This window comes from Trichomycterus rosablanca, chromosome 24, assembly GCF_030014385.1.
Source record: "Trichomycterus rosablanca isolate fTriRos1 chromosome 24, fTriRos1.hap1, whole genome shotgun sequence".
Classification (NCBI taxonomy): Eukaryota; Metazoa; Chordata; class Actinopteri; order Siluriformes; family Trichomycteridae; genus Trichomycterus; species Trichomycterus rosablanca.
The window spans coordinates 14,943,987-14,971,047 of NC_086011.1; the positions used below are offsets into that span (position 1 = coordinate 14,943,987).

Genomic DNA, 27,061 nt, shown 5'->3' on the forward strand with positions numbered 1-27,061 from the left:
AGCTGAAAGCGCGTACACATAGTACTTTAACTTGACCGGTCAAACTAATGTTGCCATGTTTAGAGAAAACCACCTTTTTAGCACATATGCAAGAACTCAAAGAACAGCACAAATGACCTACAAATGTGTTTTGTTGCTTAGCATGATTATCTATTTATGTAATTTTTTTCAACACTATTGTATTGTATGCATCAAAACAAAACACAAAACAAAATATACTTAATTAATGAAAATACTGGCAATCTGTCCCCACTGTGGTTCATAAAGTGTAACGTAAAGCCTCCACAAGGGGGCGTTCGTGTACAAGTTCGTTTCGTGTTTATATGCCTGTTAAAATGTATTTATTTAATTATTGTTTTCCTCTGCAACCCATTTAATAAAAAAAACTCGCGACTCTGGACATCTGATTTGAAATTTTAGGTACATTTCTGTTTATTTTAACAGATGTTTTATGGATAATGAATCTGCAACAATAATAATGTAATTTAAAAACATAACTACAGTAATAAGGGCCAGTGATAGCTCAGTGGTTAAGGTACTGGACTAGTAAACAGAAGGTTGCCGGTTCAAGCCCCGCCACCAAGTTGCCACTGTTGGGTCCCTGAGCAAGGCCCTTAACCCTCAATTGTTCATTGTGTAAGTCGCTTTGGATAAAAGCGTCTGCTAAATGCTGAAAATGTAAATGTAATAACTACAGTTTTAAGCTAAATATATGATTGTTTAACTTTTTTATACATGCATTAACTTAATGAGCATAGTTTTAGGGTTTTACATGCATTAATTACCAAGTTAAGATGGTTACAGTGTGCATCCCGAGTAAGACCATTTCCCTTGTTTTCACCAGGTGGGGACAGTGTTGCCAACTTAGCGACTTTGTCGCTATATTTAGCGAGTTTTCAGACCCCTCTAGCGACTTTTTTTCAAAAAAGCGACTAGCGACAAATCTAGCGACTTTTTCTGGTGTTATTGGAGACTTTTGGAGACTCGAACGTGAAAACACATACAGTATTGTTCTGCAGTTACTGTCCTCAACGAGCAGCGGGTGCTGCCGTCAATATCACAATCAGTGTTGCCAGATTGGGCGGTTTCCACCAAAATGGGCGGATTTTGTTGGAAAGTGGCAAGGCAAAATGTAAATAAAAAAACTATTGCTTTCTAAAGCAGGTGGAATATAAATAGGTCTACCTTCTTCCACCACATCCAACCCGTTGTCAAAAGTTTGATTGACAGGTTATTCTTTCCAGTCCAAGACACTGTTGCCACGCCCATCAATACACTGATTCATATGTTAGACAAGTGATTTGAGTTGAATATGAAGGAAAGCAAGTCTCATATGTATGAGAGGTTAAACTTTCATTGCTTGCAAGTTTATTTTTATTTACTTGCAAAGGTTTGTGTGTCCTACAGGGGGGCTGCCCCCAAATTGTGTCTTTGCCCCCCCAAGCACAATGCAAGCAACGGCTATTTTTAAAATTATCTCTGAACCAATCACAAAAATGCATTTTGTTTTACAGTGTGAAGATATTTCCTTGCTTATTCCTGATTGGCTCTTTTTTACATGACCTTCTCGTTGCAAGGCAGGAGTGTTACTGCCACAATATATAGGTGTATAGTTGTGTTCAATGAAAATATGATTACTGTTGTTCATTTGCACTTATAGTCTTTACATAATTTGTTATACTGTGCATAAATACTGCATTGTACCAGTACGTTTCATAACATCAATAAAAACTTCAATACTTTACCAGATTTTTTACCATTAAAGTGCAGTAGATAGGAAAATTTTCCTTATTTTATGTACTTTCATATTTTTTTCTTTTTCAAAATAGAAATGTGACGAATATCCCCCCCCCCCTTTTTTTTTTACAGAATTAGTATTCTTTTGTTTTCTTTATATTTTAATTTCCCAATAATATAAATATTCTCACTCATTCCTATTTCCACGTTTGAATATTCTCAGTCTGTGTGTAGGTACATTTGTCAGCTTTGACTTAAATTTGTATTAAAGCCTTTCAAGAAATAGAGTTGTTCTATTAGTAATGGCATATTAAGGGGGCGTATTAAAATGAAATACAATTAGATAATCTTTTTTCTCCATTTACATAATCAACATGTATTTTTTAATCATTGGGTTTTAAGTTTAAGTTCGAAAACATGCATTTTTATTTCTTTACCTCATACATCACTTTAAGCCAGTATCAATAGCTTGGCTGTCATCATTCATGCACAAATCAAGCCTTGAATATATTTCTGGCTTCAAAAACATGACTATCAACATGCCCCCTTATTAGGTTTTACTGCCCCCCCAAGCAAAGCAGTCCAGAACCGGGGCTGGTGTCCTATCATAAATAATGCATTTTACAAACTTGGTAGGCTACTTCAAATACATGCAAGCAAAAATAATTTGTTCTTTATAATGTATAATTACTGATCTGTACATTTTAAGATATTAATTTGTAGGTCATGATGGTTTAACTGGTTTATTTTTTGTGAAATGCTAAACACCATCTGCTTATCCTGTGTTTTGGGCGTTTTATCATGCATTTTGACTGAAAATTACTTTCGCAATCTGGCAACCCTCCCTAGAGTAGCTCAGTGTTATCTTAAAAAACAAAAAACAAACCACGAATCAACAGAAGACAGTTCATTTGTAGTTCTAAACATATTTAGGGTGTTTTTACCCATTTTTTGTCTCTCCCACGATGTTATGCCTCTCTTCTACAGCGTCAATTACATTCAAATGGGCCTTATGCAAATTAGGCGATGACGTCATTTAGCGACTTCTAGCGACTTTTAGGACAGCCAATAGCTACTTTCCTTACTGAGGAGTTGGCAACACTGGGTGGGGATTTGTTTAAGTAATATTTGGCAACACGGACTCGTAGCAAATCACTTCAAACCGTCTGCTCGGTGTTTGTTAGTTCTGCGTTTGCTCTTTACACCTTAAATCAATGGATAAAACACTTGTTCTACATTCTGAAAAAGCGGTGGACGTTTCTACTTCTTCCAGCTTCCGTCACTTTAAAATAGAACACTTTCATCTCGATATAAATGTCGATTTTGAAAAGAAATGCATATCGGGAAGTGAAAGGCTGCGAATGAGGTGTGTTCAAGATCTCCAGAGTGAGCTGTACTTTGACGTTCATCCGACTCTGATACTGCAAGACGTCTCGTTTAGTCGTGATGGACAGAAGTGGACAAAGCTCGAGTTTCTCACTCAGGATTTCACACATTTCGGCACCACGTTGGTTGTAAAATTTCCATCCGCTTGGAAATTAGAGGAGAAATTTGAACTCTCCATCCAGTATGCAGCTTTTGATGGACCAGGGGTGAGAGCATAAACATGTATTCAGATTTGTTTATCTAACCAGTACATAACCAGTACCAGTACAAACGTTTACACTAATATATAACATATTAGTTAGTATTAACACTAATATATAACATATCAGTTAGTATTAACACTACTATAACATATTAGTTAGTATTAAGACTAATATATAATATATTAGTTAGTATTAACACTAATATATAACATGTTAGTGTAACCTGTAGTCAATATATTTCAACAGGAACATTGTACTTTCACTTTTGAGCTTGCCAAGTTTCACCACACACACACACACACACACACACACACACACACACACACACACACACACACACACACACACACACACACACACATCATACCCATCTCATAAACATAAGGTTGCCAGTCCTGTATATCTGGTTCCCTGACTTCCGTACACTTATTACAAACTTATTACTCCCATACACTTATTATTACACTGTTATAATGGTAAAATTCATCATTCACCTGGTGCGTGTATGTTCCTTTAGGTCTGCTGGCTGGACCAAGAACAGACTGCAGGGAAACTCAAGCCGTACGTCTTTACCCAGGGTCAAGCCGCGCTCAACCGCTCGTTCTTTCCTTGTTTCGACACTCCAGCGGTTAAGAGTACCTACTCTGCAGCAGTAAAGGTGAGCTACAAGTCTGGATTAAACATACACTTTATTCATATGTTTGTGTACCCAAATGTTATTGAGGAGGGAATCATTGTCAGTAACTTGAAGGACTTCTGAACATTGATTGCCTTCTGACCTCGCTAGGTACCCAATGGCTTCACAGCGGTTATGAGTGCCAACAAGTGGGAACACAGAAAAACAGACAACACCTTTTTGTTCAACATGGATCAGCCAATTCCTGTCTACCTGGTGGCACTGGCTGTTGGAGACTTGGCTTCTGCCAAGGTTGGCCCAAGGTAAAGTTCATAATCTACATGCAATAATCCAGTATAAATATATTTCCTATATACATATGTACTGTAGTCCAGAATTAAATTGTTTTTATGACATAAGAATAATAATCAGGTTGGTTGCACATTGTTCAGATCTCGAGTGTGGACCGAGCCTTGCTTGTTAGAAGCTGCAAAGAAGGAGTTTGACGGTGTGATTGAGGAATTTCTGCTAGTAGGAGAGAAACTCTTTGGACCTTACATTTGGGGAAGGTGAGATTTCCCTGTATATACATATATATATATATATATATGTGTGTATATATATAATGCATAGTGTTTAATATGCAAGTTCTAAATGTGTGAGCAATGGGATTTCATTTTCTAGGTATGACCTGCTGTTCATGCCCCCAGCCTTCCCATTTGGGGGAATGGAGAACCCCTGCCTGACCTTCGTTACTCCATGTTTGTTGGCGGGAGATCGTTCCCTTGCTGATGTGATCATCCATGAGATCTGCCACAGCTGGTTTGGGAACCTGGTCACCAATGCCAACTGGGGTGACTTTTGGCTCAATGAGGGCTTCACTATGTATGCCCAACGCCGTATCAGCAGAGAGTTATATGGTGAGAAATAAATAATCTATCCTGTAAATACTATTATTATCTAAAATAAGGGTATTTGTGCTAGCTTAGCATAAATGTATTAGCCTGTCTTTTTTAATATACTCTAATTAATCACCCACAACATTAAAACCATGGACAGGTAAATAGTATAGGTTAGTTAGAACCTTTGGTAGACTGGTAGAAGCGTTCATGAATGGTTGGAGGAACATGACATAAAACAAGGTGTTGACTTGGCCTTCAAATTCACTAGATCTTAATAAGATCAAGTATCTGTGGGACATCATGACTAACAAGTCTGATCCACAGAGGCCCCACCTTGTACTTACAGGACTTAAAGAACCTGTTTATATTGTCTTGCTGCCAGATACCACAAAAAACATTCTTAGAAATCTTATGGAGTCCATGTGCAGGCTTCAACAAGTCAGAGCTGTCCCTGTGGTACAAGGGGGAGCTACACATGGGACCTTCTATTAGGCTGGTGGTTTATTGGTATGGCTGGTTGGTGTCTATGCTCATTTAAAGCTTCCTGATATAAAACTCATTTTCTAGGGGAGGCATACACCTGTCTAGAGGCGGAAACAGGTAGAGCTTTGCTGAGACAACATATGGACAACATTGGTGAAGACCATCCTCTTAACAAACTACGTGTCAAGATTGAACCAGGTCATCAAGTCTTTTCCCCCTTTAATTAATGCAAAAAAACTACAATTTTTGCCTGTTTTACATTTTATAATGTTCTCTTATATATAGGTGTTGATCCCGATGACACGTACAACGAAACCCCCTATGAAAAAGGCTTTTGCTTTGTGTCCTACCTGGCCCATCTTACAGGAGACCAAACCCGCTTTGACCATTTCCTTAAGGTTCACATAATATCAAATATCCTACTGTTTAAGAATGTTGTAGAGGTTTTATAGTATATAATAATATTAGCTACTGTGTTTACAGGCGTATGTGGACAAGTTTAAGTTTTGCAGTGTGGTTGTCGAGGATACTTTGGAGTTCTACCTGGATTATTTCCCTGACCTAAAGGAAAAAGGTGTCCACAAGATTGAAGGTATGACAAAGGGGTTCTAAACTTTATGTAGCCTTTAACTTGAGTGTCTTTTAAGAAAGTGTTGAACAGTACAAGCACTAGACTTTCTAGTAATACTCTGTAAAGCTATAATACACAGCACAGCCTACCTTAATGGTTGAATGTAAACCTAAAACATCCAGCAATGCTCTCAAATACAAAAATTCTCGTTCCTGTTTTGACATACCGCCCTTGGCGTCCACAGAATTGGTTGGGAGTTTTCCAAACGCAGTTTCCTGAGTCATGTTTTTAGCTGCTTTAGACTTTAACATCTTGGACATTTTGACTAAGCGATTGATAACTGAATTGTCGTAGGATTGCTAGGGCCTTATTTACAATCCGAAAAGGTTCAGAAGTGCTGCATTAATTAATTCGATGCAGACACATAATACAGCTTTTTGATTAATAAACATCTGGTTTAAATGACATACAGATTGCAATAGTGTTGCACCCTGTTTATAACAGTTCTGAAAAACTATGAATCAAAGATTGAGACAGTCAGCAGAGATTAGCTTTTAAATCTAAAATAAAAAAAGCTTTTAAAGCTTTTAAAAAATGCTATTTCTACCGGAGTCAGTATTTAGTGATTGTATTTGAAATGCAGCTTTAAGATATCTTTTTACCCCTTAGCGTTTAAAAAGATAGAACAGTTTGCACTTATCCATATTTCTACTGGGTATTTCTACAGGTCCATTGTTTAATGGACTGCTAAAATAATCCTTTAGCTTTCCACATGATAAACCTAATAGGTAGACTGGGCTTAATTTTGCTTTGCTTATAAATTTGCTTTTAGGTTTGGAGTTTGACACTTGGCTCAATGTTTCTGGTTGGCCCCCATACCTCCCTGATCTCTCTGCTGGCCAGACACTGACAAAACCAGCTGATCATCTTGCCAAGCTGTGGGAAAATGAAAACGTAGATCTTACAACCATCAGCAAGACTGACATCCATTCATGGAAGACCTATCAAACTGTCTACTTTTTGGACAAGATTCTAAAGACATCTCCACTCCCAGAGGGTAGGTCTGACATCGTTTTTTGTATTGAATGTTTGATAGTCTTTGTATTTCTTTTATTATATTTGACCTGTCATGTTGTGCTGTGTTTAATTCTTATGCCAGGTAACATTAAAATGATGGAAGAGCAGTACCCACACATTGTAAAATCCAACAACGCTGAATTAAGACTACGTTGGGCTCAAATTGTTGCAAAGAACCAGCATAAACCTGGATACGAACACGTCCGCAGTTTCCTCAGCTGCCAGGTCCGACTTTACTTTATTTTCTGCTGGTTTGTAATTTTTATTAGATTTCTAAATTTCATTAGGTAGTTTTTTTGTAAAGCTTTGTCTCTTATTTCTTTTCTACAGGGAAAACAGAAGTACACATTACCTGTGTACAGAGCCTTGTGGAATGCCACAGAGGAGACGAAGGCTCTGGCCTTAGAGATGTTTTCTGCCACTTGCCATCAGCTCCATGTAAATGTCCAAAATTATGTAAAAAAGCTGCTGGTTTGAAGCTTAAAAGAAAAGAAGAACAAAGGGGAAAAAAGGGAAAATTTTGTCTAATTTTGGTGTAATTTGTTTGGTTAAAGGAATCTTAATGTCTTATTTTGTTTTAATTCTGGAAAGCTTTTAATCCATGCAGTAAATTTGAGTGTCTTCTTTTCAGTGACTCACAGCTCGCTCACAACATATTTTCTTTTAATTAAAGAAAAGTAAAGGGTTACTTTTTAACTTTCTGTATCTGTCAATACAGAACACTTAGATAACTTTGACTAGATTAAAAAGCAAATTTAAAAATGTATATGCTATTAAAATTACACTGCATTGAACCTTGGATTGGAGCAAGAGTTATTATACAAAAATCAGCTTTCTGTTATTAATTAAAACAACAAAAAGTAGTTAAAATGTCTACAGAAATTAAACCAAGCACAACTATAATAAACAGAAAAAACTTGATGTGCAAACCGAGTTCACCTTATGTGATGTTATTGGCCTGTTGTTAACAGTAACGGTAAGTTAACCTAACCAATTTAAGTAAGGTTATATTACTGTATTAGGACTTCTAGTACTAACTAATAATAAATGTATAATTTGATGATTTATTCTTTTATTGAACATTGGGGTTTTTTTTACAACACTGAATCAAATAGTGTTTTTTTCTTTTAATTAAAGAGAAAAATAATTGTAATTAAAGCAGGTTAACTTTTTAATTCAAACACTTAGGTACCTTTGACTTGATTAAAAAGCAAATGTAAGGGCTTCATAATTACACTGCATTGGACTCTGGATCGGAGTTTGGAAGCCTTCGTTGAGAGGGTTATTATTATTAAAAACACAATTAAAGTCAGCTTTCTGTTATTGTCAGGGTTAATTAACAACAAAACAAAAAGTTAATAGTCAGAATGTCTACAGAAATTAAAACAAGCGCAACTACAGTGGGTAAGTTAACCTGACCAATTTAAGTAAGCTTATATCACTGTATTAAGACTTTAAGTACAATAAACTAATACCTAATGTATAATAAATGTATAATGATACATCAAGTATACTTTAGTACAATAAACTAATACCTAATGTATAATAAATGTATAATATCAAGTTTATTTTAGTACATTGGGTCATCAGTGCTGTAAATTCAATAGTAATGTTTTATTCTTTTTATTAAACATTGGGTTTGTCTTTATCAATTTTTAATAACTGGATGTACTTATTAATACAAATATTACAGGTGCACTGGAAACGTAAAAGAAACACGAACCACAAATCGTTTTAACTGTTTAAAGTGGCAAGCAACATATCAAAGCAACATTTTCGACAGGGGAACAATCTGGCTGTTTAAAATTTAGAATTAAGGTAAAACTAAACATACTAAACATTTGATAAACAGCATTAGATACACACTGCTTCTGTGGAAAGTGTTGCAGATCTTTATTTTGCGTGATATTCTTTGTGGAGAAGCTCATCTTTGGTACAAGAAAATACAATATATAGAGATAATGCTGCATGCATTAAAAAAAAAACTAATATATACTAATAAAGCTTTTATATAATTCTGGAGATCCAGCTTGAGGTGCCCGGTAATGGCGATTCATTTCAAGTGCATTTCATTTTCTCCTCTCAGAAATACTTAACGCCTGAGCCAGATGTACTTCTACACACCACTAGTAAGAGCACTGGAGTATATGGATTAGATTGAAAAGTGCTTAAGACAGACGGTAGTGTCTAATAGATGAAGCGTTGGCTCTGCTTATAGCCCAGCTTGTCCAGGTTGGGGGTGCAGGCGAACTGGATCATGGGAGGTGGTCCACACATGAGAATCATACAGTCATCGCTGGGTGGTGGTAGGTGCTCGTGGATCATTTCTGCACTGATGAAGCCCTGGCTGTAATCCCAGTCTGCAGCCAGGATAAATACAAACAATTAATTAAAATAAATGACAAAAAATAAATAGAAATAAGTCTAAAAACAAGTAGGACAGGTCTGGAGTCCGGAAAATAACGCGAACCTGCAGGAGCAGTGTCCACAGTGAACCACAGCTTAAACTTATCTGGGTGTCTGGCCTGGATCTCCTCAAGTTCGTCTCTCAGGATGATGTCCTTCTCGGTCTGTTACACACACATGCACACAGTTTAAACATAAAAAGAGTAAATGCTTAAGCAATTACCAGCATAAGCAAAACAGACAGTTTGATACACACCTGGTTGGCAAACAGCAGGCTGCATTGAGTAGTGTCACTAGGGTTCTTCATTATATCACGGATCAGTTGTAGCATGGGCGTGATGCCTATATAAGATAAAAAAGATCAAACGTGACTAACACTAAACCACCTTACTGCAGGCTACATGCAGTGTATGCAAGCATACATTGAACTGTGTTTTGGGAGGCTTGGGAACTCTACAAATGTTCTACAAGGAGAAAAGAAAACAAGGATACAATGGGGGATAGGGTAATAAAAACAGTAAAATTCAAGATCTATATACAAACATTTAAACATTGTAAGGTGCAGATGATTATTATTAAATGTAAACCCCACCCTCCAACCCCCAACCTTAGACATAGGCAATCATGTCTGTGTTGACGCCTGACCGGATGATAGCACCGCTGAACTCTGAACCACGGCAGTACCACCCGAGCTCAAAAACTGCTGAACAAGACTAAATCCAGCTACACTTACTATACAGTACTGTGTTGAACAATAGTTGACAGCCTATTGTGAACAAAGATCCGCTCCTAGTATATATTAGCCTAAATTCTAGAGGTTTTACATGAGACACCCTATTCCAAATGTTTGCATTTTATATTACAAGTCCCCCGTGTCTGCGTGGGTTTCCTCCGGGAGCTCCGGTTTCCTCCCACAGTCCAAAAACATGCAGTCAAGTTAATTGGAGACACTGAATTGCCCTATAGGTGAATGGGTGTGTGTATGTGTGTCTGCCCGGCGATGGACTGGCACCCCGTCCAGGGTGTTACTGTGTGCCTTGCGCCCATTGAAAAGCTGGCATAGAATCCAGCACCCCCCACGACCCTAATTGGATAAGCGGTTAAGACAGTGAGTGAGCAAGTGAGTGAGCGAGCGTGTGAGTGAGTGAGTGAGTATTACAAGCCATCTTGTTGAAACAACATAATGTAGTCACGCAGTGTAATACAATACCTGTTCCACCAGCAATGAGACCCAATGTGCCGGCCTTCTTCATTTCAGGTGGGGACTTCTTGTCACTCTGTATGCCAAACTGCCCTGTTTTGTAAAAATAAGTTATGGTCACGTTATTATTAAAATACACCTTTAGACCTTATTTACACTGGTAAATGTAGTGGCACCAAAGCATACCATCGCCTTTGTACTCAAGCAAGCCTCCAGGCCCTCTGAAGTCAACCACATCTCCAAGTCTCAAGCTCTCCAAGTACTGAGACATCTTTCCTCCTTCAGGAAACTTGGGGTTTGTATCCTTAAAGTAAATCTAGGCCAAACAACCCAATACATTTCGTTTTTATCTAATGAATGTCAGTGGCTCCTGGTTTAAATAACACTGGTACAGAGAGATATCGATTACCTTTACAACCAGATCAACAAACCCTCTGTCATCATCACTAGACACAGGGGTGTAGGGGCGCACAATTAGAGCTCCGTCGATCCGAGCAGAGAGGTATACATGCCTTCCTGTGAAATACACAAATCCACGTTATAAACGCATTAGTATTCTGTGACTAAATTGTTAATATGGTGGTGATACAGATTTGTATATCAAAGGCTGACCACATACCTACAGGCAGGCCCAGAACATGCTGCGGGCTTGGCAGGGCAAAGCGAAACTTGCGTGTATCGTGGCTAGTTACCTAGAACGAACAGACTAAATATGAACGATTTACAAATGTATAAACTTAACGTCATTACACACCTGTATAAACGCATATTCACAAAACACATGGGTGATTAGAATGAGAAAACTGATCGATATTGAGCAATATCTATACTGTTTTAAATCTTGATTATTATACAGTAGAATTCAGCAGCAGAATAAGCATGTTGTCTAAAAGAGGGTTCTTAAACTAAAAACTACATAAAACATTCTAGTCTTTTAACATACCAACTATAAAGATTTTACTCTTTATTTAATTTTACTTTTTACAATACATGGGAAGAACGTTCGCCCATCATTTCATGATCTAAACTCAAAAACAGTTGTCATGCAGCAGGTTAATGATCTGGAGCATATCAGCAAGTCCACTTTTGAATGGCTCACAAGAAACAGTCCTGAATTCAGTCCTATTGAGATGCTGTGGCAAGATCTTAAACGGCCAGTTTACGCTCAAAAACCCTCTAATGTAGCCGAATTAAACAACTCAAGCCAAAAGTCCTCCACAGCAATGTAAAATACTCATCGTAGATTTAGGGGGGTAATTACTTTTTCACATAGGTGATATACTAGATTTAGAATACATTTTTATCTTCAATCAATGGAATAATCATTTAAAAGCTGCAATTTAAATGTGTTCACATGTGTTTCCTTATCTTAAAATTACTAGGAAAATCTGATGCATGTTAATGTTACAAACCAGCCAAAATAGAAGAAATCAAATGAGAGGCAAATGCTTTTTAACGGCAGTCGACATGCCCATTTGTATGAGCACACATTCATGTTTGAACAGTGACTGGAATCATATAAACAATGACACTCCCCGCCCAACACTCCTGAGAATTAATCTGAGTAAATATTTCAGAGCAAATCATCATGATGTACAGTACCTCTTTGTCTATGAGTCTCAGTGGATATTTCTCTGAGGGATCAAGCAAGGTAACCAAGGGTTTCTTTTTCTTCCCAAGGAAAAAGTAGCCCAGGACAATGACAGTAGACAGCACCAGCACCCCAGCTGTCACTGCCACGGTGGTGGTCTGAAGGAAAAACAAGAACAATAAGGGTAATTTTGTCGATTGTTTCCCTATATATGTATGCCATTAGATTGAACTGGGATTGAACTGTGTAATTAAACTCTTTCTAATGAGATTTACACTTAAATTACACAACAACAAGTAGAACAGTCTGCTCAGGAACAGTTTCTTCCCTACCTCAATCACCTTGCTGACTACTCACTGGATCTATAATTTATTATCATTTATCATCAACTGCACCTACACTTTAAATAAAACTTTCTACCTCACACATATCTGCATAATTATATACCTAATAAGACCCTATGTATAGTTACTTATTTTACATTTATTATTATTATCATACATACCTACTATTCTCATATTATTATTAATGTTATTATTATTGTTGTTATTATGTATATATTACTATGTATCTAAACTTACTACCATATGTGTACATAGCTTGCAATTATTACGCTGACCATAGATATAGAAGTTTACTGATGTACTTCAATACATCATGTCACTATCATTTAGGCTGCATCCCAAACCAAGAATGATGCACAAATCCCTCACTCGCTCACTTCCATAACCGCTTATCCAATTAGGGTCGTGGGGGGTGCTGGAGCCTATCCCAGCTTTTCAATGGGCGCAAGGCACACAGTAACACCTGGGCGGGGTGCCAGTCCAGAGGAAACCCACGCAGACACGGGGAGAACATGCAAACAGTGCTACCCACCGATGGGGCGTGCCGCCCATGCACAAATCAATGTGACTTAATAGTGTCTTTGGTTTTCTGGTTTTAGGCTTTGAAATGCAGCACTAGTATATACTAGTTGTACTCAGGTTTGTGTGCAGGTAGTCCGGTGGTCTGCACATGACCTTGACCTTAACCCTACTGAACACCCTACTGAGTGTGTATGATTTGCAGATTTTTTTTGCTACCTTTTATACAACTGTACTTTACTGCCACATACACCATGCATAAGAAGGTCAGTTATTGTTTGTAATCCCAGTGCTCAGGTTTATGCCCTTTCCTATCCATACATGGACTGGAAATAGACTGGACATGCCCAGGACTGAGTGCCAACTTCCAGCATGCTGACATTTACTTATAACTATCAATTTAGTACTGGCTTACATTGCTGAGATCAAATGTTGGGTTTAAGATACTACTTTGATAGCTGGTTTACATTTAATACTCTGTACACTGTATACTTGTTCATGCAAACTGACTCACATTAAGCTTATTACTTCAGACTGAACTGCAGCACTGCCAAGTACAAGCTTTCTAAACCCTAAAGTTTTTATCTGCTTAAATCATCCCTTTAGATACTCACCACTGCGTGGGTCATGCCTGCTAATCCTTATCGCCAATCAAATGAAATATGGTGCGCAATAAAACAATATAGAATGATTAACAGCTTGACCGGGTGCGGCTGGGCTAAACACAGAAGACGCCTACTGGCCTACAGGCAATCCGGGTTTGTTGTAGATAATCACAACTGCGTACAGTTTGCGCAGCATCCACGCAGCGTTTTCCTTTATATTTCCTTTACACATGATTACAAGATCTGCGCTTTGTTTCACGGAAGTCAACAAAAAAAATCCTAAACTAAAAGTCTCAGCACAATAACGGATTGTTGCTAATTCCCAACTACTGCTAATCTAGACCACGTGTCTAGCATTAAAAATCTTTAAAAATCTTAAGCTTTTTAAATAAAGTGACCAAATGTTTAAATTAAAGCCTTGGCAGACATTTATCATAAAAAACAAGGTTATACTGTGTGTTTTTACTCACTGATTTCACTGTCCTTGCTTCATTCTTATAACTAATTTATTTAAACTAATTAATACAAAATAATGTTGTTTTAATATTACTTATTCATTTCCACCCCAATCTAATCATTGTCAATTTTTCTACTGCAATTCTTCTTGACGTTTATACAATCCCAGCGCTGCCCAAGGAAGACAAAGACTATCATGTCATCATCTGCCACATTTTTACAAAGTCTTACTTAAAAGAACCACACTGTGTGTGCCCAGCTACACCCCATCCAGGGGCGTAACTACAGGTGCACTGGGGCCCATGGTGTGGGGGGGCCCTCCACGACATGAACTCAACCCTCCAGCGCACTGCCCCTCCATTGGCTGCACTCGCCAGATCGTTATTGTTATATTACAATGTTGTAGCGGTGATATGTGAGTGACATTCAGCTCAGCCAATCAGAATGCAGCACCCGGTTTATACATGTGCGTTCGGACGTTCTGCAGTTAGTTGGTTTTGTATTTGAGACTTGCCGTAAGGACCCAGCACTGAACCCAATAGGTGTATATATATATATATACACCTATTGGGTTCAGTGCTGGATCCTATATATATATGTGTGTGTGTGTGTGTGTGTTTTTTTTTTGCACTGGGGCCCATGAGCTCCTAGTTACACCACTGACCCCATCACTAGTACATGTGTCTCAATTAGACAGCAGATGTTGCGACAACACAACAGGAATAAAACCCTTTTAACTCTCCTCCCTCAGGCACTGTCGATTGTGTGTGCCCAAGAGTTCATGATCTCTGGGGTGGTGGGCTAGCCGCCACCTGAGCGCCCCTAATTTTAATATTCTAATACTTTTTGTTGTGTTGTGCAATTATAATCTTTTTCTGGCTTGTAAGTGAGATGAGAGCTGAATATTAAAGTACACAGTAAATAAACCTAAATACATCCATCCAGCCATCTATCTAGTATGTTTACAGTATAGATAGATATTAAAAAACTAAAAAAGGTTAATCTGTTCTACTATTGTAACAAACGTTATAACAATTCTGTTATAAATACTGCCAGCATTACAAAGTCTTGCTTAAGTAATTAATTTAAATTTTTTTACTATTTATTATTATTATTATATTAATACTAATGATAATAATCTTAATAATATTTAAAGCAACCTACAATTTGTGACTGAATACAATGCAAGCAATTGAGGGTTGTTCTATGACCCAACAGTGGCAATTTGCTAGTGGTGGGGCTTTAACCAGCAACCCTCAGATTACTATTCCTTAACCGCTCCACTAACCTACTAACACTGTCACCCTGAGGTTTAGAAAGTGAGTGACACATCCTAGTTGCTGCTGATGTTTACAGGCATTATATAGCTTAAGTGGTCTGATAATTGTAAAAATGAAGTAATCAAATGACAACATTTGTAAAAACCTTTAGTTAGAATACTGTATTAATGGTACAAGACTGGTAAGATAATATAAATTAATAAAAATGCTGACCGAATGGCATTCCTCTTAGCAGAAATGTTTATAGCCAAACTATAAACACCTTATTTATGGCAAAATACCAAATAATTCTCAAACCCTGTTTCCATTTCCGCAGGTCAGTTTGTTAGTAGCATTCCAAGGCTAGAACATTAATCTCTCTCTCCAGTTTCTCTTTGAAGAGTCATTGCTTAGAGACAGGCGCGTTTTTGGAAGAGGGAAAGGAATGAGTTACAGACTGGGTCTCCATCAAGAATAACCAAATATAGTCATTTCACGAGTGCAGAGGATCAGCCGGGGCAATCGAAATATAAACTTGCTTGCTGCTATTTACATCCAGCCAGATTTCCAGCATGGTTATATTGCATAATAAAGAGCTTAGAACAAAGTCTATTTTAAATAGGATCTGATAGCACAGCAGTATTTACAGTTTTTGTCACCTTTAACTGAAGGAGCATTTCATTTCACCACTAAACGTACTTGAAAGTGCATGTTGCATGTTTTACACTATTAAATAACTAACATTTAAAAAGAGTACATTCACTGTTAAGTTTGTTTTTCCTCAAACATCTGAACAAATGCACTAAAAGTTGGAAAAGGATTAGTGATATATTTTACCAGGTGCTTGTTTCCTCTCACCTCTCAACAAAATGACACTCGGCCGATGGGTACTCTAAATGTTCCTAGGTGTGAGTAGATGAATAAATGTCTTGCCGTGCTACACATTGTGTTCAAACATACCCTTTTCTTCCGACTTTTAGCACATCCAATTGCCCGATTGCATCATGCTTCCTCTCCACTAATGCCGGACCCGGCTCCGACTGAGGAGAACGAAGCTAACCCACACGTGGGCAGCAGCCATATGCATTTTGTCACCTACACCAGACGAGATCAGCTGCGGACCAGATCTGTGTACGGAGAGACACACCCTGATCAGCACTCTCTCCCCGTCTCTGTGCAGGCGCCATCGATCAGCCATCAGAGGTCGTAGTTGCATCAATCATGAGAGAGTCCCTATCCGGCTCAATACCCCATGCCTATATGAACACCAGGCCAATCGATGTTGCTCAGCCCAGCCGGCAGGCAGAGCTGAGACTCGATACGATGTATTCGAGTTCCCAGCTCTGGTGTGCTACAGTGTGTTTTTACCGCTGCGCCACCTGAGTGGCCGTGTTCAAACATTTTAATAGAATTTTTGACATTTCTGACAAATCACAGTGAGAACAGTTTATTAGCCATGAATCATCTATTTTATCTGATCTCTGATTATAGTCCATTCTGCAGAATACCAGGCAGCAGCAGATTATATCACATAATTCATATCAGAAATTTTTTTTCCGCCAAATAAGCTTCATATACAAAATAACAGATTATTAACACGCTTTTCAGGCTTTTTATATTACTGAAATTATTCCTACAGTGAAAGAACTTTAATCATTGTAATGAAACCATCAAACAGCATCAAATTTAAATTATTTTAACAGGATTTTTATCGTGTCAAAAACTGTATTTTTCAATGCACAGCTGTCCAATTTTGAGAAGTAAACTGTGTTTATGAAAGAGAATGATATCAGTGACCAATACATGGTCTACTTTACACAACTAGTAGCTAAGTCGTTTTTTAATCATTGGTAGTAAATTAATCAAAGGTTTACAAAATCCTGAGTCATTTATAAATAATAGAAGATATAAAATACTGCAACAATAATGCTTATAGCGGATTAGTGTGCAATACTTTTGTAGGGGGGCGGCACGGTGGCTAAGTGGGTAGCACTGTCGCCTCACAGCGGGATGATCCCCAGGTGGGGCGGTCCGGGTCCTTTCTGTGTGTTTGCACGTTCTCCCCGTGTCTGTGTGGGTTTACTCCGGGTGCTCCGGTTTCCTCCCACAGTCCAAAGACGTGCAGGTGAGGTGAACTGGAGATACAAATTGTCCATGACTGTGCTCGATATGACCTTGTGAACTGATGAACCTTGTGTAATGAGTAACTACCGTTTCTGTCATGAATGTAACCAAAGTGAAAAACATGATGTTAAAATCCTAAGAAAGAAACAAACATATTGTAGATAAAAATATCTTCAGTTATTACTGAGTAATTTCCTGATCTTTTAGAAACTTGTTCATGAGAACCACGTCAGAATGAGGACTTCTTTTCCATCTGCTGTAGAATGATCCCCTTACTTAGACACATACCTACTGTAATACATATTAATAATAATATATCACATACAGGATTAAACTTAGTGCAAAAACAACCAAGGTGTCAATACAGGCTGGTAACATCACGCCTCTGAGCACCACATCTGTACCAGGCTTTCATTCCACTCCATAGTCTGTCAGAGAATCCTGTACACCATATTCACATCTTTGACTGTTATTTGAAGTACTGGAAAGCAGTAGGTCCTGTGTATAACATCCAAGTTCTGATCTCCTTAGGGTCTGTGAGATGTCTAGCTTCTTTCTCTTGCCCATCTGTACTTCATCTGTGTTTCATTGTTCTCTCCCTGGTTATTGTAGTAGTTTGGGTACTGAAACCTGTGTGAAAAGAAGTCTGAATTAACGCACTTGCATACCAAAAATATTAAAGTCACATACATAGCAGTAAATAATATGAAGAAAACAAATCCTTGCCTTTTTTAGCTGTTTAATATTGGCGTCTCTTATGGAGGCCAAAAGTTGGTCCCTTGAATTTACACTCCCACCACGACCTCCAGTCTTGTCCTCAAGCTTTCTCTTAGACGCAGGGGTCAGAGAGTTCTTAAGGAAGTCAGGATCCAGAATGGGGGGTGGTGGTGGTGGTAACCCCCCAGGTGGTGGAGGTGGGGGTGGAATACCACTAGGCCCTTTGGGGGTCTTAGGGATTAATTTGGGAGAAGGTACAGGAGATGGATTAGGAGATGGCTTTGGTGAGTTCCTTGGAGAACATTTGTTAAGACCTGAACCTGGGACCGCCAGGAGGTCTTGCTTGTCCCCATTTCCCTGGATTTGGGCCTGCTTTTGCTCCTGCAATCGCTTCTGCCTTTGCCGATCCATGTTTCGACTCAGAATATTGGTCATGGTCATTCGTGGACCAGCCAGCTCGAAGTGGTAGCCCAGTTTGAGTAGGGTTGTGTTTTCTTTTAAAATCTTTGTCATTTCCATCTCTGTCTTGCCTCCACAGATGTGCCGCTGATTGTGAAAGCGGAGTTCAGTTAAGGTGGAATTATACTGGAGGGCTTGAACCAGGGCCATTATGCCTTTGCTGGTAAGGAGATTCGAGTCCAAGTTGATGCTTGTTATTGTTTTGTTCTTGCGTAGTGTGCCTGCAATGGCATAGGCCACGTGGTCGTCCGCGCGGCAGTTCGCGAGAGCAAACGTCTTGATGTGCGTATTGTTACACAGCGCCTCAGCAAACTGTATAAGGGTTTTGATTTTGATGACTTCAGAGTTGTTGACGTTGAGTTCGGTCATCTTGGGGTCATTGCTACATACTCTCTGTAGATCTTCAGCAAACATGGATGTAGACTCGTCTTCTACCTCTTCTTCTTTGGTTTTGCTTTTTGAGTTCTTTTCTTCTGCGTTTTTACCAACACTGACGTCCTCACTAGACTTGAGTGTTTCATTGAGAATCTTGTTTTGCTTCGTTTCTTCTCTTTCCTTGGTGAAACTGTCCCTTCCTTCAACAGAATTAATGTGCAATCCTTCATTCAAATCTTTATTGTTCCTCTCATTTTCACTGGTTCTATCTGCACTATTATTATCTTTTTTAACACCCGTTTGTACACTGCCTTTCTCCTTATCGTTATCTAACTCTGGTTTGTTGATCTTCTCTTTCTCATCTGCTTTTCTCCCTTCTACTGCTTTGCTTTCTGAAACCTGATTTAGATTCTCCTCTAACTTGGACACAAGGCCTTTTGGCTTCATTTCTCGTTCCTTTCTTTCTTCTTTCTCTTGCTTCCCCTGTAACCTAGAAATCATGTCTTTTGTTTTGCTCTCTCCCGGTTCCTTTTTTCGACACTCCTCTTTTTTGTCCTTGTCTTTACTGTATTCCTTTTTATCTTGAAGCTTGGCTATTAACTCTTTAGTTTTGCTGTTGCTTTCTTTGGTCTCCAGTCTATCTCTGGTCTTGCACTCATCACGTTCTTTCTCCTTCAGAGGACGTTTATTTTCACTCTCTTCATCCATTTGAATTCGACTTGCTCTAACACCTTTACAGTCTTCTGTGGTTCTTGTGTTCCTGCCCTGTGTGTGATTTTCATGAGGTGTAGGTGCACTTGGTGTGGTAATGCTGGATTGTCTCTGAAGATTTCCATCCATGCTGGGAGTTCTGGAAATATTCTTCTCTTGACTCAAACCCATTTTTCTCAGGTATTCCTGTTTACGACTTTCCCTTCTTGGCTCACCCTAAAAAGAAAACATTGGTCATTAAATGTTATGGACACATGCATTAATGATTTGTGAATACCAATGGGAAATAAAGTACTGAACACTGACTAAGCAACAACACGTTCAAGTTGATTAAGGTGTTTTTTCCATAAACATTGATAGAGTATCCTTTAGACAAGAAATCATGTATTGGTCTAGAGTATTTAACTTATAATTTGATATTCTATCTGTAGGTCTGTCCATGTTCAACTGGGTTCCATTCTGGGCCTCTCAGGAACATTCATAGACTTGACGCAAAGCCACTCAGTGTTGTTTTGGCTGTATTCTTTGGGTCTGTGTTGCGTTGAAAGCAAAACTGCAGTGTTCCTAACTGTTTCTGACATTCCCATCAGCAAAAAAAGTGTGCACCTGTAACTTCATGACATGGGTTTCCATGGCTGAGCAAGTGGTGTAAAAAACACCTCCACTGGATACTGAAGCACTTGAGACTGTTATGTGGAGTGACAAATCCCACTACTTTATTTGCCAGTGTGATGGATGAGTCTGTGTTTGGCGATTGCCAGGAGAATGTTACCTGCCTGAGTGCATTGTGCCTACTATAAAATTCGATGGAGGAGGGTTAATAATATGGGGTTGATTTTCATGGGATGGCCCAGACTCCCTAGTTCCAGTGAATGTAAATTTAAAAGCTTTAGCATACCAAGTCATTTTGGACAGTTGTACACCTCCAACTTTGTAAAAATGGTTTGGGGAAGGCACAAAGCAAGACTTCAACCCCATCAAACACCTTTGGAATGAACTAGAACGGAGATTGTAATTGTCCAACATCAGTGTTTGATCTCATAAATGATCCCAGATGAGTAGAAGCTGTAATGTCTGCATATAGGGGACCAACATTATATCAATGAGTATGGATTTAGAATGGGATGTCATAAAAGCTCGGTAGGTGTAATGTGTAGGTGTCCCAATATGTTTGTATAGTATACAGTGTATATTTACTTTGGGAACACATAAAGACAAAGTAACCCTGGATTAATTTAAATGAATGAACTGTGTATTGGCCTACATGGTCATGTATTTCATAGAGATGTTACACCTGCTGTTTACATTTGAACGTCTGGATTGCAAGCCAGTCTGTTTGCTGTGTAAAGTCTCCAGCCTGGGCAGACCTAACCTTAAAAGGCAGTGTGAAACAAGGCAATGGACCAAGGAATCTCATCAAGCCTAGCAGTACACACCCTACTGTTTATGCAGCCCATTCGTCCCCTTTCTAGGAAAACTAGTCACGACTATTAGGGAATACATCAGTTTCATATACATTTATTAACCAGACCATAAACCATAAAATACATAAATAACTCTAGACACAAACCATCACTATTTAAAACACTAATAAAAATAACGAACAAATATGTGTAGGTGGATTTTCCAACATAACTCTAACACTTAAATACTAACACTTAAAAACTGTACCAATTGTGTAGTAACTAGGGCATTTTCGTACCTCAGTGGACAGCTTTCTTTGCATAGGTGCTGATTGCTTAAAATCTGTAGAGTCCACGACCATCATTTCATTCGGGTCAGGATCTGGCACGGTCGACACCTCTTTCTGCAGCTCCTCCATCTCTTCGGGCGACAGGTTTGACAGTAAGTTGTCGAGGTCTGGATCCTCGCTTACCTGGCGCCCGGTTCGAGTGAGTCCCCGAACTTTTCTCCTGGACATCTTTGCACACTGGGAACAAAACTAAGTGGATCAAAAGTATTTACGCGTATATCCACAGATGTAAGCCGCCTTGTATGTTTCCATAAATTAGAATAGATGCAGACAGGAGCAAACCGAGAGCCAGGATCAGCTGCACAGTCGCTGAGTTCTGGCGATGCTCTCACACCACTGCTGGACTGCTTAAAAATCCCATGAAATCCTGTCAGAGTCCATGCCCATTTATAGTCGGCTGTACACACTCCTTTAAAGGCAACGGGAGGGTCTGTGGGTTACTAAAACTTCAGAATATTTCTTTAAAAAAACTGTAAAACTGTGCAAACAATTTGTTTGGACTGGCTTGTTTACATCCGTCCTGCTAGTCATGATATGATGCAGACATGAACCCGAGTGGTTTACTGTATTACTGTATTAAAATCTTTACTGTTCACAAATAAAACATGTCAGACTCGCTTGTAAATTGCTTGCGTTTTATGTTGTGGCTGTAACCACTATTCCAACTTGCAACTTTATGGACAAATATCCTGTGACACCCCTTCTAACTACTGAATTCATGTGTTTCAGGCAGCCACAACAATTGCTAACAGGTGTAATAGATAAATTATACAAAGACAATTATATGCTTGCAGCTTTGCAGCATCTGTTTCTGCATGACTGTGTCGCAGTGCACAAACACATAAAGAAAAGCTTGGTTTAAACAAAAAAGTCTGTTGTTATAGCCGATGGGACGTCCAACAAGCTCATGGTCAGGTGTCCAAATACTTTCGGCCATATAGTGTATACAGGCAATCACAAAAAGTAACTGTCTAACAAATTATGTAATAAAACATGTTTAATGCAAGTAAACAGTATAATAATAATAATTTGGTTACAAAAATAGTAAGGTTTAGGAAAGTAATACACTGGTAACTAAAAATTATATTGTTTGTCAAAATTCAGTAGTATTTAGTAGAGCCAAGTAATATAATAATTTTAGTATTTCAGTCTGTTCAGTTTGATTAGAACTCTCTTATAACTGAAGTTAAATAATGACTATTCTTCTGAATTCATTTACATTGCTGTGTCCCTTAAATATATGCTTAGTTGTTAAATAAATAATGTCACAAAAAACTCAAAACACTCTACATGTAAAAAAAAAAAAAAACTACTTCAATTACACACTATCACAAGTATATCAGTTTTCGGCTTACAGTGTACCACTCAAGCTAAACTCAAAGGCAAGTCTACTGCAAAGTCTACTTTAGATGCATTTACGGCAATAACATAAGGGCAATAGCATTAATAAATCACAACAAATAGGTTGTTTACATTAGAACTCAAAACCATCATATTTAAGCAAGACACAAACATGTCCTGGTTGAAAACTAAAACCAAGCAATTTAAATGTCAATTCTGACAGTCAACACTTTGTAGGACAGCATAATGCTATTATTTATTGTAACATATCCTTTAATGTGAACAAGTCAAAAGGGGAGACCCACTGAAACTGCTATCAATCAATCTAGAGCACTCGTCAACTACATGCTTCTTGTAAATGATAATACAGTTGTAAGTAATTTGCTGACAGAAAGAATCTCATAAGACATTAACAAGAGTCATCTGTATATTTTACCCCGAACACAGCCAAACAAGACCATGCTTCATGCTTCACTCAGGGTTATTATATACACAAAGAAAATAAATAGCATTTTACAAAGTGCTGCAGGTTGTTTAAGGGATTACTTAAGAGCAGGCTGCTGTATAATATTCTTTCCTTAGTCAAAGTTAGATCTCTCAGTGGCTTGGGTACTATGAAGGGGAATATGGTGGTGGAGCTGAAATAAACAAGAACAAAAGATTACAACTTGTTATTCATTTATTTAAAAACCTCAAGAGCCTATTTATGCAATATTTATTTTTATTTGTCACATACCTTTTTGACTGTGCTCTGGATTGGCAGAAGGACATGGGGGGTAAGGTCCCTGGGGCATCTTGGGATACTGCTGAGGCATACCAGGGTACTGAGGTGCCACTGAATAACCAGGGTTTCCAATGGGTTTACCATAGAAATCATACACAGGCACTACAGGGTAGTTGACCATTGGAATCTCTTGGGCTGAAATTAAACATGTATATATAATAACTGAAACTTACTTTATGTATATAGTAAGTGTGTGTTTGAATGTGCTTACCTTCATAAGGTGTCCTGCCTCGTTGTTGGTGTCGTTGATACAGATAGCAGCAGGAGCACATAAAGCAGCAGACCATAGTGGCAATAGCAGCCACGAACAGCAGGATGGACGAAGCAATGCCTGCTAGGGTGGGGGGACTGAGGAGAGAAACAGCAATCACACAGTTATTACACTACACACACATTTTTACTCTTATTCACTGGGTCAATAAATAAAGCATGAGCTAAAAAGCAGACAAAACATCTATTTGCCATCTGTCTCTGCCAATGCATCTGCTAGAATAGCCATGGCAGTGATAACTTGGTTAGGGTACTGGCCTAGAAATTAGAAGGTTGGTAGTTCAAGCCCCACCACTTCCAAGTTTACACTGTTGGTTATTTATGATAGACCTGGCGTATATGACACGCTAAAAGGTAAATATACCTGAGATGAAACAGCATGCAGCGTTTCTGTACATTTTCTGTGATCATCCTAAAGCCGTCCAAACAGCAGTATCGCTGGTGGCAGTTTCCACAGCAGAAGGTGATAAGTGGGCAGTCAAAGCCATTATGCAAGGTGCCGTTCTTGTCGACGTACCACAGACAGTCCTCATCGGCACTTGCTGTGTGCAACAAAAAGCAACACTTAGCTACTTAGTTACCAGCAAAACAGTAAATCTAAAAGAAAGGGTTTTTTTTTATATAAAGGCAGATTGATCAAATCAATTATCATTCGAAATAAAACTTTAGATTTTGGGCCCCCTCTGACCAGATGATTTTTGAATGGTGGATCATTCCACCACTGTACTTCTATGAGACTAACATGGTGCAGGAGTGTTGTTGGGATTTTAACTATTGTTTAAACTAACTGGCCTTTTATTATTACTTCACATTTATTTATTGGAACAAATACTCTCATCGTACCATTTTTGCTGTCCAAGATACTCTTATTCTTCCTGTCCTGCTTTTTTATTGTCCAGCTTTTACATTAATATAAACCCAAAGAGGAGGCCATAGTGTGGACAGTTCTGATCTTTGTTTGGAGAGACAAATCATTACATGTAATCATCTTTTCTGTGGTGGAACTGTAATTAATCCCAGAGATGTTTAATGAAACTGAGTTAAGTGCTTTGGGCAGGACAGTGGAGTTCCTACACACCAACTCTTTAAACCATGTCCTTATGGACCTCACTTATTACACATGGTCACAGTCATGCTGAAAAGGAAAAGGCCTTTTTTCAAACCGTTTCCATATTTATTTATTAGGATTTTAACGTCATCAGTTTACAAGTTTAATGTCAAACACAGCCATGGACAATTTTGTATCTCCGATTAACCTGACCGCACGTTTTTGCACTGCGGGAGGAAGCCGGAGCTCCCGGAGGAAACCCACGCAGACACTGAGAGAACATGCAAACTCCACACAGAAAAGACCTGGACCGTCCTCATCTGGGGATCAAACCCAGGACCTTTTTGCTGTAGGGTGACAGTGCTTCAAACTGTTTCCAAAAAGTTAAAGATGAACAGCTTATTTTATACACATGAACTCAATGGTGTTTGTCAGCTGTGTTTGTTTCTATCAATTATACCAGAAGCCCTTTTCTGTTTAATACCTACATGTCTTCACTAGCAGTCAAAGATGTGAACATATCAGTAAGTAATTAAGGCTAAATAAAACCAAATCCCTATTAAAGCATTATTAATATTAAAAGTGTCTGTATTATAGTTTATATTCATTAAAATGTTCGAAACAAGTGATTTACAAGCATGTACACGACGAGGCCTCTCTAGAAGCATCCATCATCTTACCGTGCCAAGCAGAGAGAAGCCCGAGCAGCAGTGGGAGGAGCAGAGTGGACAGCGCCATCTCCACTGCACTAAAATGATCCCTTAACCTGACGAGTTGTGAACGAAAAAGCGTTGTTTTCCTGCGTTAAAACAAGGCGTCAAACCCAGGAGGTCCAGCATACCCGAGAGAGAATCACTGCTCATCCAAGCATTTCTTCTGTGCCCCGGTTTTGAGTCGAATTACGCATCCAGCGTGACGCTGCTGCACGACCAGCGCCGAGTACCGAGTACCGAGCACCGAGCCCGGTCTGCTTTACACACCCTCGATTAAAGGACAACGCACATGTCTGAGTAACATAACACAGAGCTCATGTATTAACACTTACACACACGAGTAAAAGCTCTAAACTTTTAATCACTCATGCATAGTCTGTTTTACCACCGCTTCATCATATTCAGGGTCGCGGTGGGTCCGGTTTACTGGGTAAAAAGCAGGAAACACCCACAAAGGTCGTCTGTCCATTACAGGGCAGCACACATACATTCACACTCATACCTATGGGGCTTTAGAATCTCCAGTTAACCTGACTGCATGTCATGGACTGTAGGTGGAAACTGTAGACACGTGAAGGGAGAACATGCAAACTCCATCTGGGAATTGAATCCAGGACCTTCTTGCTGTTTGTTTATTAGGATTTTAACGTCATGTTTTACACTTTGGTTACATTCATGACAGGAGCGGTAGTTACTCATTACACACGATTCATCAATACACAAAGTCATATCGAACAGTCATGGACAATTTTGTATCTCCAATTTACCTCACTTGCATGTCTTTGGACTGTAGGAGGAAACCGGAGCACCCGGAGGAAACCCACGCGGACACAGGGAGAACATGCAAACTCCACACAGAAAGGACCCGGACCGCCCCACCTGGGGATCGAACACGCCCCTTCTTGCTGTAAATGACTAGAGTTTCTGGTCCCTACATCCAGGTGAGCAAAAGCCTAGCTTTTGGGCGTGGGTTGTGCAGACATCTACTATGTAGTGCCACCTTATACTTTACAGCTATTGGTCTGTTTATCTACCATTTTTGCAGCCCTTCGTTGGGCAATATTTTCTTGCAGAATTGTCAGTTTGCAGTGAGCAGCAACCGACTGTTCAGCTTCGTCACTGGAAGACGTTCACCTCTTTATCTGTAAGCCACAGCATTGTTCTTTCTGGTGGTGTGTTTATTTCACTACACTATTTCACTAATTACATTTTAATAAATGACCTGGTTTGTAATATTATCTTGACTTTGATAAGAGTTCTAATGTGTTAAATACAGATGGACTTCTTTCAATTTTAATACTTGTATCAGGTCGATAACCTTTGCACCAAAAATGTTTGCTTTACAGGTATGCACTGCATCTTTGTGCGCTATGTGCACGTATGCTCTTAAATGTAATAAACACTCCCATG

General features: G+C 38.8%; 4 protein-coding genes across 4 annotated transcripts; 1 reads left to right on the forward strand and 3 right to left on the reverse strand.

The window, feature by feature from the left end:
* The first annotated feature begins 2,915 nt into the window (after positions 1–2,915).
* On the forward strand, positions 2,916–7,769 carry rnpep (arginyl aminopeptidase (aminopeptidase B)). Its single transcript, XM_062986243.1, has 11 exons — positions 2,916–3,329; positions 3,844–3,984; positions 4,114–4,265; positions 4,395–4,511; positions 4,627–4,862; positions 5,412–5,525; positions 5,613–5,725; positions 5,811–5,919; positions 6,731–6,955; positions 7,058–7,200; positions 7,306–7,769. Exons 1-11 carry the CDS (start codon positions 2,952–2,954, stop codon positions 7,450–7,452), a joined length of 1,875 nt encoding a protein of 624 aa, XP_062842313.1. The 5' UTR covers positions 2,916–2,951; the 3' UTR covers positions 7,453–7,769.
* A 935-nt stretch (positions 7,770–8,704) lies between these two features.
* Positions 8,705–13,738, reverse strand: LOC134301516 (NADH-cytochrome b5 reductase 3). Its single transcript, XM_062986244.1, has 9 exons — positions 13,651–13,738; positions 12,185–12,331; positions 11,202–11,274; positions 10,992–11,098; positions 10,769–10,898; positions 10,592–10,675; positions 9,638–9,723; positions 9,446–9,545; positions 8,705–9,335 (listed from the first exon to the last, which is right to left on the reverse strand). The coding sequence occupies exons 1-9, from the start codon at positions 13,663–13,665 to the stop codon at positions 9,163–9,165; spliced, it is 915 nt and encodes a 304-aa protein (XP_062842314.1). The 5' UTR covers positions 13,666–13,738; the 3' UTR covers positions 8,705–9,162.
* A 3,339-nt stretch (positions 13,739–17,077) lies between these two features.
* lmod1b (leiomodin 1b (smooth muscle)) lies at positions 17,078–21,663 on the reverse strand. The gene is made up of 3 exons (XM_062986242.1): positions 21,445–21,663; positions 18,207–19,958; positions 17,078–18,110 (listed from the first exon to the last, which is right to left on the reverse strand). Exons 1-3 carry the CDS (start codon positions 21,661–21,663, stop codon positions 18,084–18,086), a joined length of 1,998 nt encoding a protein of 665 aa, XP_062842312.1. The 3' UTR covers positions 17,078–18,083.
* An 838-nt stretch (positions 21,664–22,501) lies between these two features.
* Positions 22,502–25,676, reverse strand: shisa4 (shisa family member 4). The gene is made up of 5 exons (XM_062986900.1): positions 25,619–25,676; positions 24,255–24,432; positions 23,832–23,968; positions 23,573–23,755; positions 22,502–23,474 (listed from the first exon to the last, which is right to left on the reverse strand). Exons 1-5 carry the CDS (start codon positions 25,674–25,676, stop codon positions 23,449–23,451), a joined length of 582 nt encoding a protein of 193 aa, XP_062842970.1. The 3' UTR covers positions 22,502–23,448.
* Between the last annotated feature and the right edge of the window lie 1,385 nt (positions 25,677–27,061).